This window comes from Lotus japonicus, chromosome 3, assembly GCF_012489685.1.
Source record: "Lotus japonicus ecotype B-129 chromosome 3, LjGifu_v1.2".
Classification (NCBI taxonomy): domain Eukaryota; kingdom Viridiplantae; phylum Streptophyta; class Magnoliopsida; order Fabales; family Fabaceae; genus Lotus; species Lotus japonicus.
Window position 1 is genome coordinate 17,184,948 of NC_080043.1, and position 15,449 is coordinate 17,200,396.

At 36.0% G+C, this 15,449-nt stretch overlaps 1 protein-coding gene across 1 annotated transcript; it reads right to left on the reverse strand.

The window, feature by feature from the left end:
* Window positions 1-7,513: 7,513 nt before the first annotated feature.
* Window positions 7,514-9,083, reverse strand: LOC130742638 (aspartic proteinase CDR1-like). The gene has a single exon (XM_057594742.1). It carries the CDS (start codon window positions 9,007-9,009, stop codon window positions 7,684-7,686), a length of 1,326 nt encoding a protein of 441 aa, XP_057450725.1. The 5' UTR covers window positions 9,010-9,083; the 3' UTR covers window positions 7,514-7,683.
* Window positions 9,084-15,449: the final 6,366 nt, after the last annotated feature.

The window sequence follows — 15,449 nt, forward strand, 5'->3', positions numbered from 1 at the left end:
GGAATGAATCAATGGAGAGCAGCAAGTTTAAGTGATTCTATTTATAGATTTTTTTAGTTACTATGGAAGAATTTTCGTTTAATATAAGATGATTAAAAAAGAATATTATTTATTTTATAGCCTATTATTTTTTGATGAACCAAAAATTATATAAATAGAGTAGTAATGGCAAAGACCCATTACTACTGAAACAGTATACAGTGAGTTCAATTACATAAAGAAAAAACAAAGGACAATACTAAAACAATGACATAAATAAAAAGAGAGCAAGAATAGGGAAATGATTTTTCGGATCACAGCATGGTCTCGACCACCAATTGACATGCACATATTGTTCCCGTAAAAAAACTCACAATTTACGAAGTATAGAAAAAAAATAAATTTCAGCGGCTTTGAACAACTATAAAAACCGTCATAAATTAAAGTTGTACATTTATTTGACCAAAAAGCATTTTCGAGCAACTTAGGCTACATTTTTAATTTTATGCTGTTACTGTCATATTCCTCGATTGTTCTTGGAACGGTGGGTGCGGGTTTTAATCTCATCAGTGGAAAGGTGTTGATTGGCTCTTGATTGCTTGCTGGGTATTTAATTAGCTATATGTTTTTGGATTTTTTTTTGTGTTTTTTGGTTTTCTTTTGTCCAGTGCTTCCTCTTGTACATGGATTGAAATACTCCTAGTATTTCTTTTAATTTAAATTTTGCTTACCAAAAAAAAGAAAACGCGACATTTTTATTTACTCTTCACATTTAGTAGCGGTCACATACGGCTGCCGCTAAAATGTATGTGGTTATGGGTCAGAATTGCTAGGATCAAATATCGGGACCATTATACATAAGTTCATTTTTTTAAAAAAAATGTACAGGATTTCTATCAATGTCGCAGTACATTGGTAAGTGTCAAAATAAAAATTGTTTCTCCACCTCTTACTTTTTCTTTTAGGTTAAGGAAGTGTTAGTTGAGGTTCTAAAGATTCACAATTATATTTTATATTTTCTTAAAAAAAAAGCGTGTTAAAAATTCACACAAAAATAATTTTTTCTCTATTTTCAATTTCTTAATTATTATAACACATTATATATCAAATCTATTATTTATTTATTTCTCTTATTTTTCACGGTTAATCTCCCAAACATTTTGCAATATAATTTTCCTGCAAGTGGCTTGAATGGAATTATAAATGTCGAGAAATGATTAGAACATTAATGTAACTAAATTAGTTACACAGACACCGGCCGGTAAACTTGATGTGATAAGATAATATATATATATATATATATATATATATATATTATTTTTGTTTCTTTCGGTCGAGGAGTTGTTTTGAACTAATGAACCAGCAGGGACATGAATCCATTTTTTTGAGGATAAAATATGAGGTAAGGTTATTTAAGGTTAACCAAACTTCTAATCACTTGTACTAAGAGATATAAGTAATTTAATATTTATCAAAATAATCATTTCTCGACATGTTCAGGAGACAAGTAAAATTGAGGTTGTGGAAGTAGAATCATTTGACCAAAAAGATTATCGAAAGATTGTGGTTTCTAAATGGAAGTGTTGTCTTAACATGCTAGATTTTAAGTATCGATGTTTTTTTTTAATGTTAAAAATACATATTATATAAATAAGAATTGTTGAGAAACAACCCCTATCAACATGAGTACAATAACTTAGCCAGCATAACAGTGGATAAAATTCAGTTCATATAGCAAAAACCTCCCAAAAAAACCCAAGCGCACAAGAATGTGCTAAAAACGTCTCAAGCGACCACTCCTCTTAAAAGTCGCAAAACGGCGACAAGTATCAAAGTTGATATGGTTGATTTAAAATCGAGCTGACTTGATTGGATTTAATATTAATTCTTTTTTTTTATTCCATGCGGAGCTAAAAGCCCAAAAGAAAGGAGCTAACTCCTTCGATACACAATATTAAAACTACCAAACATAAAAGGATTACTATAAAAGGAAGGCAAAGTCTCAAAGATCCTCATAGGCTCCAAATTAAGAGAAAGACCATTCTTAGCAAAAAGAATCTGCAACCAAGTTAGCTTCCCTAATGTTCTGGAATAAAATTCTAGGGTAGAGCAAAGAAGCTCCAGAGTAATATTGTGGTAATAGAGAACATGTATTATACATCATAAGCTCCCTCTTATATAGATGGTGAACCCATAACCCTAGTAATAAATGCATTGAATGAGTTGACTAGGTTACATGATTTAGGGAGGAAATCAAGGGGAATTATAATAACTACTTTGACTATTCTTGGGGAGAAAAGGGGGATGAATCTGGACTCCACTTCATGCTTGGTTGTCTACCTTTTGGGCTTCCTTACTTGGTTCTTGGGTCGTTCTGGTTGGAAGCACGCTTGGCCCAATCCAAGTCCATGACGGTACACAGCCCCCCAAGGCTTGTGGCTAGGAACTAGGCACAAAAGCCTTTAGAATTGGGCATGTGTTGCTTTAATTAAGTCAGTTGTCTTTAATGAACTAGTTGTTTTTTCCTCTTTAAACTTATTTGCATCGTATCCTACTTGACACTTGGCATGGGGCCAAGCGGTGAGGCTCGACGCGCGACACGGGGTCGACGGAGTTTGAAACACACTTGGCATGGGGCCAAGCGGTGAAGCTCAATGTGCGACACAGGGTCGGCGGAGGTTGAAATGCACTTGGCATGGGGCCAAGCTGTGAGGCTCGACGCGCGACACGGGGTCAGCAGAGTTTGAAACACACTTGGTATGGGGCAATAGGTGAGGCTTGATGTGCAACCGGAGTTGGCGGAGATTTAACGCACCTGGTTGAGGACCAGGTGGTGTGGCTCGACGTGCAACCGGAGTTGGCGGAGGTTTAACGCACCTGGTCCTCGCACCTGGTCGAGGACCAGGTGGTGTGGCTCGAAGCGCAACCGGAGTTGGCAGAGGTTTAACGCACCTGGTCGAGGACCAGGTGGTGTGGCTCGACGTGCAACCGGAGTTGGCAGAGGTTTAACGCACCTGGTCAAGGACCTGATGGTGAGACTCAACACGCAACTGGAGTTGGTGGAGGTTTAACGCACTTGGTCGAGATCAGGTGACGAGGCTGGACGCGCAACCGGATTTGCCGGAGATCCAAAGATAGCACTTGTGGAGATACACTATAGACTTTCCACGGAGTCAACCAGACGAGCAGAGAAGGCAAACCAAATTTGGACAATATATAGTAATTTAGTCTTCAGGTCATATAGTCCATCACGACAATCTTTACAAGGACTAAATTGGTGGTATGCTTTCACTAGCATCCCTGCAAAACAAATTTCTTTACAAGGACAAATTTGATTAAAGTATTTCACTAGCATTCTAGTTAACAAAACGTCTTTGTAACTTGCTGAATCTCTTAGTTGGTTGATCGGATATGAGAGACACATTTGGTAAGGCGATAAATGATAATAAACAGTAGTTATAATGGATTCTCCACCAATTATTACTGCAACAATATGATTTAACGGATATACTATAATAAAGGGAGGAATAAAAGGCTATTCATTATGCACCTAGATAATAACACTAATAGGGGAGCAATATTAAAATGGGTTAACGTTTAAAACCGCAAAGGGTGACATCAATCCTAATAATGCCAATTAGGAATAGTAACAGTTAAATGAAAAGATATGATACGTTGATAAAGTTAGGGGATTTTGTCAAAAAGGAAAACATAAGTCATGAATGTAAATTCAAATTGTATTGATAGGTGATTAAATGATCCTTAATAATCATAACTGATATATCAAAAGGATAAATGTCGTTCATACCATCAAGTAAAAAATGCATATTAAAGTTATATAAATGTAATAATATTAAAAAGCTAACTTGGAGCAATAAAATTGATTCCACATAAGATCGTGAAAAAATGTGGAACAACAAGGTTGACTTAATCAAATCAATTCAATTCCAATATTTAAATGACATCACATACACAAAATGAAGGTTGTGCCTTATAAGTGACAATTATTGCAGTCTAATTCACAGGTTAATGAATTCATACAATAATCAAATTCTTCAGAAACTGACGCATAAATCATGTTAATTCACTTCATTTGTCTTGAATGAAAACGGTATCCAACCAAACTAATCTGGCCGAAAATATCAAAGCAACAAATAATACCCCTAAATTTATGAAAAATTTTATTTAGATAAATAAAATTACGTCTTATTCTTATAAATCTTCTAAATCAAATAGAAATAAAAGTATGATAATAAACCTGGCAAGTATCATGCTTAATTAAAAATAATGAACCTGTCATTGCTGAAATCGAGTAATTCTTCAAAGAATTAAATTGAAACGTCCCTAAGCATGGGTGAAGTTGATTAGGGAGAGATATAAATGTGTTGGCTGACCAATTATTGCTCCGCCAGGGGTTTTTCGTGGAGTTCTTACCGCTGCTTATGCTTCCGCAGACGCTCACAGATGTGTGATCGAACAAGGTCTTCTTCCACTGGTTACCATGGTAATCTGTTGCCCTTTTTATCCCAAGCTTGCCGTTGAAGAGTTAATTTTCCTTGTCACTCTAAGGAGAAATAGTTATTTTGACACAGAATAAAAACTAGTTGAAATAAAACTGCACATCTAATTATTTTAGTAACTATAATAATAAAGAAGGACGAAGCTAGCAAGAGGAAAATCAAGTGAAGAGTAAGTTCATCATGAAAACCAAAAATCAGCATAGATTGAGAAGATGCACAACAAAAAACCAGCATATGATTACGATCGAGATGGAGCACAACATGCAAGGACCCTTAGAGGTGGTATGTCAATATCAGGATCACTTGGGGCCGAGGAAAGTTTTACCGAGCCCCACGGTGGGCGCCAATGTTCTGGAATAAAATTATAGGGTAGAGCAAAGAAGCCCAAGAGTAATATTATGGTAATAGAGAACATGTACCGTCATGGACTTGGATTGGGCCAAGCGTGCTTCCAAGCAGAACGACCCAAGAACCAAGTAAGGAAGCCCAAAAGGTAGACAACCAAGCATGAAGTGGAGTCCAGATTCATCCCCTTTTTCTCCCCAAGAATAGTCAAAGTAGTTATTATAATTCCCCTTGATTTCCTCCCTAAATCATGTAACCTAGTCAACTCATTCAATGCATTTATTACTAGGGTTATGGGTTCACCATCTATATAAGAGGGAGCTTATGATGTACAATACATGTTCTCTATTACCACAATATTACTCTTGAGCTTCTTTGCTCTACCCTAGAATTTTATTCCAGAACACCTAAAAACATGGTTCCAATGAATCTGGTGGTTCTCGTTGATTAACCGAACAACCTCACGAACCAGGCTAGCAACTAGATTAATATAAGAACAACCTTTATTAAGAAGATCAATGGCAAGCTGGGAATCAGATTCAATAATAATCTTAAAGGCTACTACAAGATTTAATATAAATTCTAGAGTTAATGTTTGGAGGTCAATTACGATTGAGTTTGTCCGTAAATAGTTGTATCAATCGCCCATATTTGGTTGAGAAAGAATGTTTCCACTTACGACCTAGAGTGGCCAAGAATGCACGGAGTTGTTGTACCACAATGTGGGGTACCCGCAGAAAACACTCATACGTTTAAGTTAGTGAGAGAATACATGAGTTTTAAAAGAACTCGGAGGTTGTAAGAATGATGAGGGAGTTAAGAAAATGAACAACTACATCCGAATTTATAGGCTCAAAGTATGTTGTCGATACCTTTGCAGGTAAAAAAGCTGAAGTCCTTATAAAGGTCTCTTCGAGCGCATGATTGGCTCCAGACCACCTTTCTTTGCTTGCTAGATCTTGACTAGAGTGCTGCCGCTCGAACACTGTCTAGGACGAATGTTCCTTCACTAAGACATCTAGTCTGCCCTTATGGAACTTGCTTATGTGAAAATTATTTCCGTTGTTTGAGATGTTTTTTTTATAACTAGCCAGAACAGGAGCCTCCTAGCTTGGCGTGTCAATTTTGACGTGTCAAGCTTCGTCGATAAAAGTCAATATCACATGCTTTATGGATGTTGTTTGTCTCGTTGGATGGTTGCTACGATTGATCATCCTTAAAGCAATGCTTGTACTTTTCATTTTTTTGAAAGTTGTCAACCTGTTCGGCATTTTCTTGATACCTCTTTTCCGTTCACCATGCTTTGCAACTGAAGCGTTGGAAACTTGTCACTCTTTGTTTACATCTACCCTTTCAACCTTCGATTTCTTCGTCTGCAGACCACTAGAAGTTAATTCACAAATTGTTCTGCTTCTTCAAGTTTGTGATTGGCACGACATCAAGCTACTGATTTCAGGGAGGGCCACTTTTATGCTTTGCTGAATTAAATCAAGTACAGCGTGATTCCTTGTTGGACATTGTAGCTTTTTTCTTTGTGTATTTTTTCTTTTTTCTTCTGTCCTTTATTTGTTCAGATACTTTTTTGTGTATATGTGTTTGTAGCATCCCTCAATGCTACATTCTATTTATTCATTCATTTTGCTGTTCGAAAAAAAAAAAACCTTCGATTTCTTCCTAAGGTCAAGTCCTTGGAAACTTGTTCTTTCTCCACCGTTGTTTTCACTCATCAATTTTGGGAACTTTCCTCTTCAGGTATATCTCATTTTTTCTATTCCTCTTTACTTTTTCCATAATGGTAGTTATTTGATCTTTAAAAGAGGATGATGTAAGGTAAAAAGATTATCACAATAAGGAGAAGAAATGTTTTAATGATGACAAAATAACAAAGTAACTACTGAAGATCAATATGAAGAATGAGATAGGCTAATGCAAAGCAAGGAGTATGAAACCCCGAAGAAAAATTAGCTGAAGTATATAAAACCAAGAGACTATCTCTATCAAGCATTATCATCATCTCCTGGTATCATCCGCATAAGCATGGTCTGACCTCTAACATCCTAGAAGACACTGTCCATAGCTTGGATCGTCCAGAGCTTCATTGTCTGCCAACTACACTGACCAAGGACTCAATCATCTTACCAGAACTCCTATTACAAAGTGATATATAGTTATAAAGAATGAGCAAGTGAAAGAACGGAAAATCGTCCCGTGAATTGCCTAAGTCTGACAAGGATACAACTATGAAACGAAGAGTACAAAAATATCAAATCCTCATATGGCTGAAGAGTCATATCTGACAGCTGTATCAATGGTTAAGAAGCTTTCAAAGCACAACATACATAGTACTATTCACGCATGGATTAAAAGAATTGATAAAAGTACAATTCGCAGATCTCATGGATGATGAAGATCTCATTTTCTCTTCTGTCAATAAAATTGTGCTATGTTAATAAAAAAAAAGTATGGGAATAAAAATTATCAATTACATTGGTGGTTTTAAAATGACATAATTTTTTTTTTTGTTAGGGAAACACATAAATGAATACTAAAATTCTGGCACACGTAGGACAGTTCTACTCGATGTTTAGGACATCTTGTATAACATATTACTTACAGTAAATTCAGTTTGATATGTTAAGCAAAAAAAACAATAAGAATCACACAACAGATTGTCAACCCAGTTCGGTGCAATATCACTTATGTCTGAAGGATTTTCACATGAGAAAGATAATCCACTATTCTTACATATATTAGAGCAACTACTTCCTCTCTTCATTTCTTACTCTGAATGCATGTTGGATGTTTGGATTAAAATCCTTATTAGTCTACCCCATACATGCTAGTTCAAGCTACAATCAGTAGGAGCAAAAGACACTTTCCCCCCTTGAATATCATACCCCACATGAAAATCTATCTGCCCCAAATTCCCAAAGATGGCGATTCCATCGAAATGGCTAGGCACCACCGTGGAGCAAATAAGGTTGTCCTCAATCAAGACAAGAGTGTTCATAGGCTTCAAAACAACATCACCACCCGTGAAATGAAACACAACATCAGGAGGTGTACTCATCCCCTCCTTGTAGGTAAAACAAAAATCAAACGGGTAAGGAATATATTGGTCTTCCTCAACAGCAACAGTTTCCTTCACCAAACTCACAAACTCATTGTAAAAACTCTCTTCAAGGTATGTCAATGTCGATCCTGAATCAATGATTATGTTACCATCAGTTTGTCCTGTCTTCACCGTCTTTGCACCTACAGTGATGCCTTCAAGATTGAGGTAGTAGAAAGGTAAATCAGGTTTGATTATGAGGGGAGTGGAAACGACGCCGTTTCCTTGTACTATTGCAGCTTCCCCGAATTTCAATTTGCTATTTGAATTCGAAGAGAAAGGAAGAAGGCAATAGGAGAATTTGTGACCAATTTCATCGCCTAGTTGCGAAACTAGTGATAATGGTCCTGCCCCAAGGCCCACAATTCCTGTGGTTTTCCCTGATTTATCTGCAGTGAATTTGTTCTGAAACCCACATCCAAAAACAAATTTTGGAATTGTAGGTGTAGCTGCAGTAGCATCAAAACGTATGGAATCAGAACTCAACCCTCCATAGCTATATGAATTATCACCGTAAGTGTATGCGTATATGCAATCTCCATAGTCACTACAAACATATTGAGAATATGGAAGTTGTGTGCAAGGTTGTGAATCGCATGGCAACAATGTGAACGTTGAAGAATTTAATGGATCATAAAGAGGGGTGTTTTGAGCGAAGCATTTGGTGTTGTCACAAGGGGAACACTGCACCCATGTGAGGTCACTCCCTGTGTCTGCAATAGCAAGTCTTTCCACAGAGGGGGTGCCAATGTATATCCTCATGAGGTAATTACCATTGTTTGGGATTATGATTGGTTCAGGTGAGGATTCTTTTAATTGGTTCAAAGAGTGGGAGAGGGAGAGGGATAATTGATTTGCGCGAGAAATTGAGCGCATGGCGGCGTTTCTAATGAGCTGGGAACGGGTCATGGAAGAGTTGTAGAAGGGTGAGAGTGGTGAATCATGGTGAATGAGATCAATGGTGAAGCTACTTGGGGTTTTACTTGGTTCGGTGAAGGGTAGAGTAGCGAGTAGTGAGCATGAGGCTGCAAAGAAGAATGCTAAAGCATGCATGTTTGAGGAAATGCAGATGGAAGAATTAATTCTAGCTAGGATAGAAAGTACAAGGGAGAAATAATGGAATGAATCAATGGATAGCAGCAAGTTCAAGTGATTCTATTTATAGATTTTTTTAGTTACTATGGAAGAATATTTGTTTAATTTGAGATTATTAAATAATAATAAGTACTTTTAAAATGGTAGAATTTATATACTCCCTATGTTCATATATAACTGATACTTTAAGGTTGTTGCACACTTGCACAAGTATTAAGAAATAACAATTAATGTTATTGTTTCTTATAAATTCTAACTTTTCAATTTTCCTACCACCAATGAATGAAGGGTACAATTGATAAAGTATAATTAATGTTCTCTTGAACTTTGTAAAGTGACAGATAATTAGAAACAAATTCAGTCAAAATTAATATCAGGTATTTAGGAATAGAGAGAGTAATAAAGAAATGATTTTTTAGACCACAGCACGGGCTCGACCACCAATTGACATATAGAGATTGTCACCGTATAAAACTATCACAATTACAAAGTATAGAAAAAATGAACAAAAAATTTCGTGCGGCTCTTAACTGCTATAGAAATCGTCATAAAGTTGTGCATTTATTTGACCAAAAAACAATTTTGATCGAGCAATTTTCTTTACATTTTTTTTTGCTTAATTGCACTTTTGGTCCCCCAATTATTGCCTTCCTGCGAAAATCGTCCCCAAACTTCAAAATTAGCAAAAAACGTCCTCCAACTATACATGTCGTTGCACTTTTGGTTTTCCGTCCAACTTCCGTCCAAAACTTAACAGATTGCTGGAAAATAAAATTCAAAATTCAAAAACCCAAGTATTGATTGGTTCTTCATCTTTTTCAAACTTCTTCATCATTAAATCTGATAAAACACATAATCTTCATCTTCATAAAACAAAACCCATAATTTTTTTTTATAAAAAAAATCTACAAATCCATGTTCCCAGGATTCCACGTGAAATTCCAAGGTTTCACGTGGAAAGCTAGGAAATCTCAGGATTCCACGTGAAATTCCAAGGTTTCACGTGGAAAACTCAAGTTTCCACGTGAAATAGCCCAGGTTTCACGTGGAAAGGAAGGAAATCTCAACATTCCACGTGAAATTGGCCAAGTTCCACGTGAAAAGATTGGAAATCTCAGGATTCCACGTGAAAAGCTTGGAAATACCATGATTCCACGTGAAACCATGCGAAACATTGAGAATTCATGCACCAAGAATGAATCACCCTCGTGAAACCTAGGCTAATATGCATGGAAAACAAATTTCCAGGGGCAAAGCTCAAGTCTCAATGAAAAGTTGGTTTGTCAATGCCATGCCATGGTGCCCAACATGTTACCGGATTCGGTAAAAACGTGGCAAAACAAAATCCCCGTGTGCATATTCAATGAAATTTGGTGGGAATGTTGGAAATATGCTCCTTGAGGTACACCAAAAATTCCAGAACAAAATTCGACCTCTAGGTACCGTTTTCTATTTTTACCGATTTCCCCCGTTTCGGTCGGAAAATCATATAAAAAAATCCCCGTGTGCATATGTAATGAAACTTTGTGGGAATGTTAGAGATATGATCCTTGATGTACAGAAAAAAATCCAGACCAAAATTCAACCTCAAGGTACCTTTTCCTATTTTTACCGATTTTCTCGGTTTCGTCCCAAGAAAAAATTCATATTAAATCCATCCCTTGCTGGAAGTTGATGAAACTTTGGGAACCATCTTGTTTCATTTTTATAAGCATGCCTACAAAAATCCCTCTTCCCGTCTCTCTTCTACACCACATCCTCTTCTTGCTCCCTCACCTTTCCTCACCCACCTCCCTTGCTGTTGTTGCCAGAAGTTCGCAGAAAAAGAAGAAGACGGGGTCGATGGCGAATTGGAACAGTATGATGACGAAACAGAGACTGAAGACGAGGATTTGGAAACAGGAAGAGGCGAATTTGAAGATGTACAAGTTGTTGCTTGCAGATATACATGCTCCGTCGCAGATCGAAGCAGTATAGGTTCAGATCAATGGATGGGTCGACTTCGCCGAGGAGGTGGGGGACGGCGTTGCGCTGGTGGGGTGAGATCTTGTTGGTTGTGATTTCAGGTATGAAGTTGAAAGTCTTTGGATCTGGGAAAGTTGGAGTCTTTGGACCTGGGAAATTTAATTTGAAAAGAAGAAGAAAAATAAAGGGAGAAGAAGGAAGATGGAAGATGTGAGGGTGTTTTAAGATTTCAGAGTTTAGAAAGTTGGAGATGATGACGAGGTTCTGAATGGTATAGAAGAAGGAGAGATTTTCTCTTGAAGAATTCAGGAACATCAACGAAGAAGTTTTTCCTGGAAGATTGGAGATTGTTATTTATTTCTAATATATCATTTGTTTATTCTTCTTTTCTCTGGGATGAAAGAGTTAGTGTATATATCAAAGTGTTTAAAAAAAAAGTTGGAGTTTTTTTCCAATTGAGGGGTTAGGTTTCAACAGCTTTGCATCTGGGTTTTTGTGAAGCTTTGGTGCGGTGGTGGCTAGGGTTTTTTTGTGTTGATGCTGGTTGGGGGGTGCGGTGGTGTTGATAAAATAGTATAGGGGGATTAGAGAAAGATCGAATGAATGCGCCATAGTTCAATCCCTGCAAATCTAAAAAATTCATGGTTATAGAGGGGGATTAAATTCAATGCCTCAAAATTTATACTTGTTTAATTGTTAGTTTGTAATGAGATTCTTGAATCTGGATTTGATTTTTGTCTTTTCTGGAATTCTCTGGGTTTGAAGGTATGAAGATGATGAAGTTTTTTATTATTTTATTATTTTTTTATCCAGAAAACGTAGAAAACGTTAGTTTTCTCACGGAATGCTAACGGCAGACCAAAAGTGCAACGACGTGTATAGTTGGAGGACGTTTTTTGCTAATTTTGAAGTTTGGGGACGATTTTCGCAGGAAGGCAATAGTTGGGGGACCAAAAATTCAATTAAACCTTTTTTTTTCTTACTTTTCACGTTTAGTTGCGGTTGCAGACTGCTGCCACTAAAATGTATGTGGTTAATGATTATATGCGAGAACTGCTAGGATGACCATTATAAATAAGATTCACTTTTTAAAAAAAAAAAAGTACAGAATTTCCCTTGAATGTCAGAGAACATTAGTAGGTGTCAAAATAAAAATTGTTTTTTCCACCTCTTACTTTTTCTTTTAGGTTAAGGAAGTGCTAGTTGAAGTTCTAATGATTCAACATTCAAGTGACACTCAACTTTTGTGGTTTGAAACTTCCATAATTATATTTTATATTTTATTTAAAAAAATCCGTGTTAAAAATTCACACAAAAATAAAATTTTTTCTATTTTCAATTTATTAATTATTATAACACATTATATATCACATCTAATATTTATTTCTCTTATTTTTCACTGTTAATCTCCCAAACATTTTGCAATATAATTTTCCTGCAAGTGGCTTGAATGGAATTATAAATGTCGAGAAATGAATAGTAATTTAGGACATTAATGTAACTAAATTAGTTACACAGACACCGGCCGGAGTATAATATATTATTTTTGTTTCTTTCGGTCGAGGAGTTGTTTAGAACTAATGAACCAGCAGGGACGTGAATCCATTTTAAAGGATAAAATATGGGGTAAGGTTATTTAAGGTTAACAAAACTTCTAATCACTTGTACTAAGAGATCTAAGTAATTTAATATTTATCAAAAGAATCATTTCTCGACATGTTCAGGAGACAAGTAAAATCGAGGTTTTAATAATTATTGAAATGGCTTTTGGTATCTGTTAGTGTAAAATTTGACCAAAAAGATTATCGAAAGATTGTGGTTTCTAAATGGAAGTTGTCTTTAACATGCTAGATTTTAAGGCTATGTTTGACATGTCATTTCAGCTAACTTATAGCTTATTTGACTAGCTTAAAAGCTCTTTAAAAGTGTTTGGTGAAGGAGCTTATTTCAGTAGCTTAGAGCTTTAAGCTATAAGCTATCTCAGGTAGCTTATAGCTTATTAATTTATTCTCACTTTTATCCTTATTAATTTATTAAAATTCTACCATTACCCTTATATATTTATAAAAACACTAAACCTATTTTTCATCACACTTACGTATGCAGTTCCCGTCACACCGCTGCGCACCACAAGTATTAAAAATATTAAATTAAGATAATAAATAACTTGAGTTAATAAAAATATTTAAAGTGATATTAATTTTAAAATTAACATCATATAGATATTAATGTGAAAATAAAGTAATGTTAAATATAAAAATAATTATACAAGTATGTCCTTTTATGTCATTTTACAATTTCAGCTTGTTTAACAACTAGTTTTTCCAAATACTTTTGTTTTAATCATGTAGTTTTTCAACTTTCAGCTATCAGCTTTCAGCTAGCTTATCAGTTTTCAGCTATCAGCTAGCTTATAAGCTTTCAGCTAGCTTTTCAGCTTTCAGCTATCTTATCAGCTAAACATGTCAAACATAGCCTAAGTATCGAAACTGATATGGTTGATTTAAGTTATCGAGCTGACTTTTTTTTGGTATTGATTGGATTTAATATTAATTTTTTGGGAATTGTTATTCAGATCCCCCAACAGCTATTTAGACTCCTCAAAAAGTGCAAAAATACTAAACTACCCTTAATGAAAAAAAATATAAAAAAATTATAACCACATTCTTCACATTCTCTCTCCTCTCTCCGTACCTCTTTCTTCTTTCTTTCACCAACCACCACCACCCACCACCTCCGCCCCCACCACCACCACCACCTACCACCTCCACCGCCGCCACCACCGTCGCCGTCACCACCACCACCACCATAACCTTCATCTTATGTCATTTTTTACAATTTCAAACTTTAGGGAGTTGATTATGTCGTTTTAAATTTTTTCTGCAATTAAACGCACTCTAAAAGTGCCTGACTCACGCACTTTAGAAGTGCATGACAAACACACTTTTAAAGTGCATGCACTTTTAAGGGGGTTTGTCACGCCCTTCTAAAGTGCGTGAGTCAGACACTTTTAAAGTGCGTTTAATTGCAGAAAAAATTTAAAACGACAGAATCAACTTCATAATGTTTGAAATTTTAAAAAATGACATAAGATGGAGTTTGTGGTGGTGGTGGCGGCGCCGGTGGTGGTGGTGGTGGCAGCGGTGGTGGTGGCGGAGATGGTGGGTGGTGGTGGTGGTGGGTGGAAGAAATAGGAAAGAGGTAAGGAGAGAGGAGAGAGAATGTAAGGAGTGGGGTGAGAATTTTTTTTCATTAAGGGTAGTTTAATATTTTTGCACTTTTTGAGGGGTCTAAATAGCTATGGGGGGGTATGAATAACAATTCACTAATTTTTTTTGGTGTTTGTTATGGTGTCTTAACTCAAATTAAAGTATGGTACTTAAAATGAGATAATTTAATAATAAAGAAGTATGTACAAGTTATATTTTTGTTGTTATTTTATCGTAGTGATCCAACGTTTCATTCTTAGAGACATGCGATTTGTAGGTTGTGTTTTTTTAGGCTTTGTTCATCCGTCAATCATGGTCATTTTGCGCGCATCTCAACCATCATCGTTCATCTCTATAACTAAACAATTTTTCATTAAAAAACAAAATTCATGAGATGAAATTAATTGAATAGTAAAATGAAATGCAAAAATGTAAAATTTACCTACAAAAATATAATAATCATCTATTAAATTACTCAACGCGGGTACCATACCCAAAATATTTTATGGGTACCACAAAATTTACCTTTTTATTTTATTTCATGCGGGGCTAAAAGCCCAAAAGAAAGGACCTAACTCCTTCATTACACAGTATTAAAACTATCAAGCATAAAAGGAATACTACAAAAGGAAGGCAAAGTCTCAAAGATCCTCATTGGCTCCAAATGAGAGAAACCATTCTGAGCAAGAATCTGCAACCGAGTTAGCTTCCCAGAAAACATGGTTCCAATGAATCTAGTTGTTCTGGTTGATCAACTGAACAATCTCACGAACCAGGCTAGCAATTGGATTAATATCAGAACAAACCTTATTAAGAAGATCAATGGTAAGCTGGGAATCAAATTCAATAATAATCTTAAAGGCTACTCCAAGATTTAATATTAATTATAGAGTTAATGTTTGGAGGTCAATTACGATTGAGTTTGTCCGTAAATAATTATATCAGTCGCCCATATTTGGTTGAGAAAGAATGTTTCCACTTAAGACCTGGAGTGGCCAAGAATGCACGGAGTTGCTGTACCAGAATGTGGGGTACCTGCAGAAAACACTCATACGTTTAAGTTAGTGAGAGAATACATGAGTTTTAAAAGAACTCGGAGGTTGTAAGAATGATGAGGGAGTTAAGAAAATAAACGACTACATATGGATTTAAAGGCGCTCAAAGTACGTTGTCGGTACGTTTGAAGGTCAAAGAGAAGTCCTTATAAAGGTGTCTTCGAGCGCA

Excerpts from the sequence above, each read along its gene's own strand:
- LOC130742638 (XM_057594742.1), bottom strand. The coding sequence starts at position 9,009 with ATGCATGCTTTAGCATTCTTCTTTGCAGCCTCATGCTCACTACTCGCT.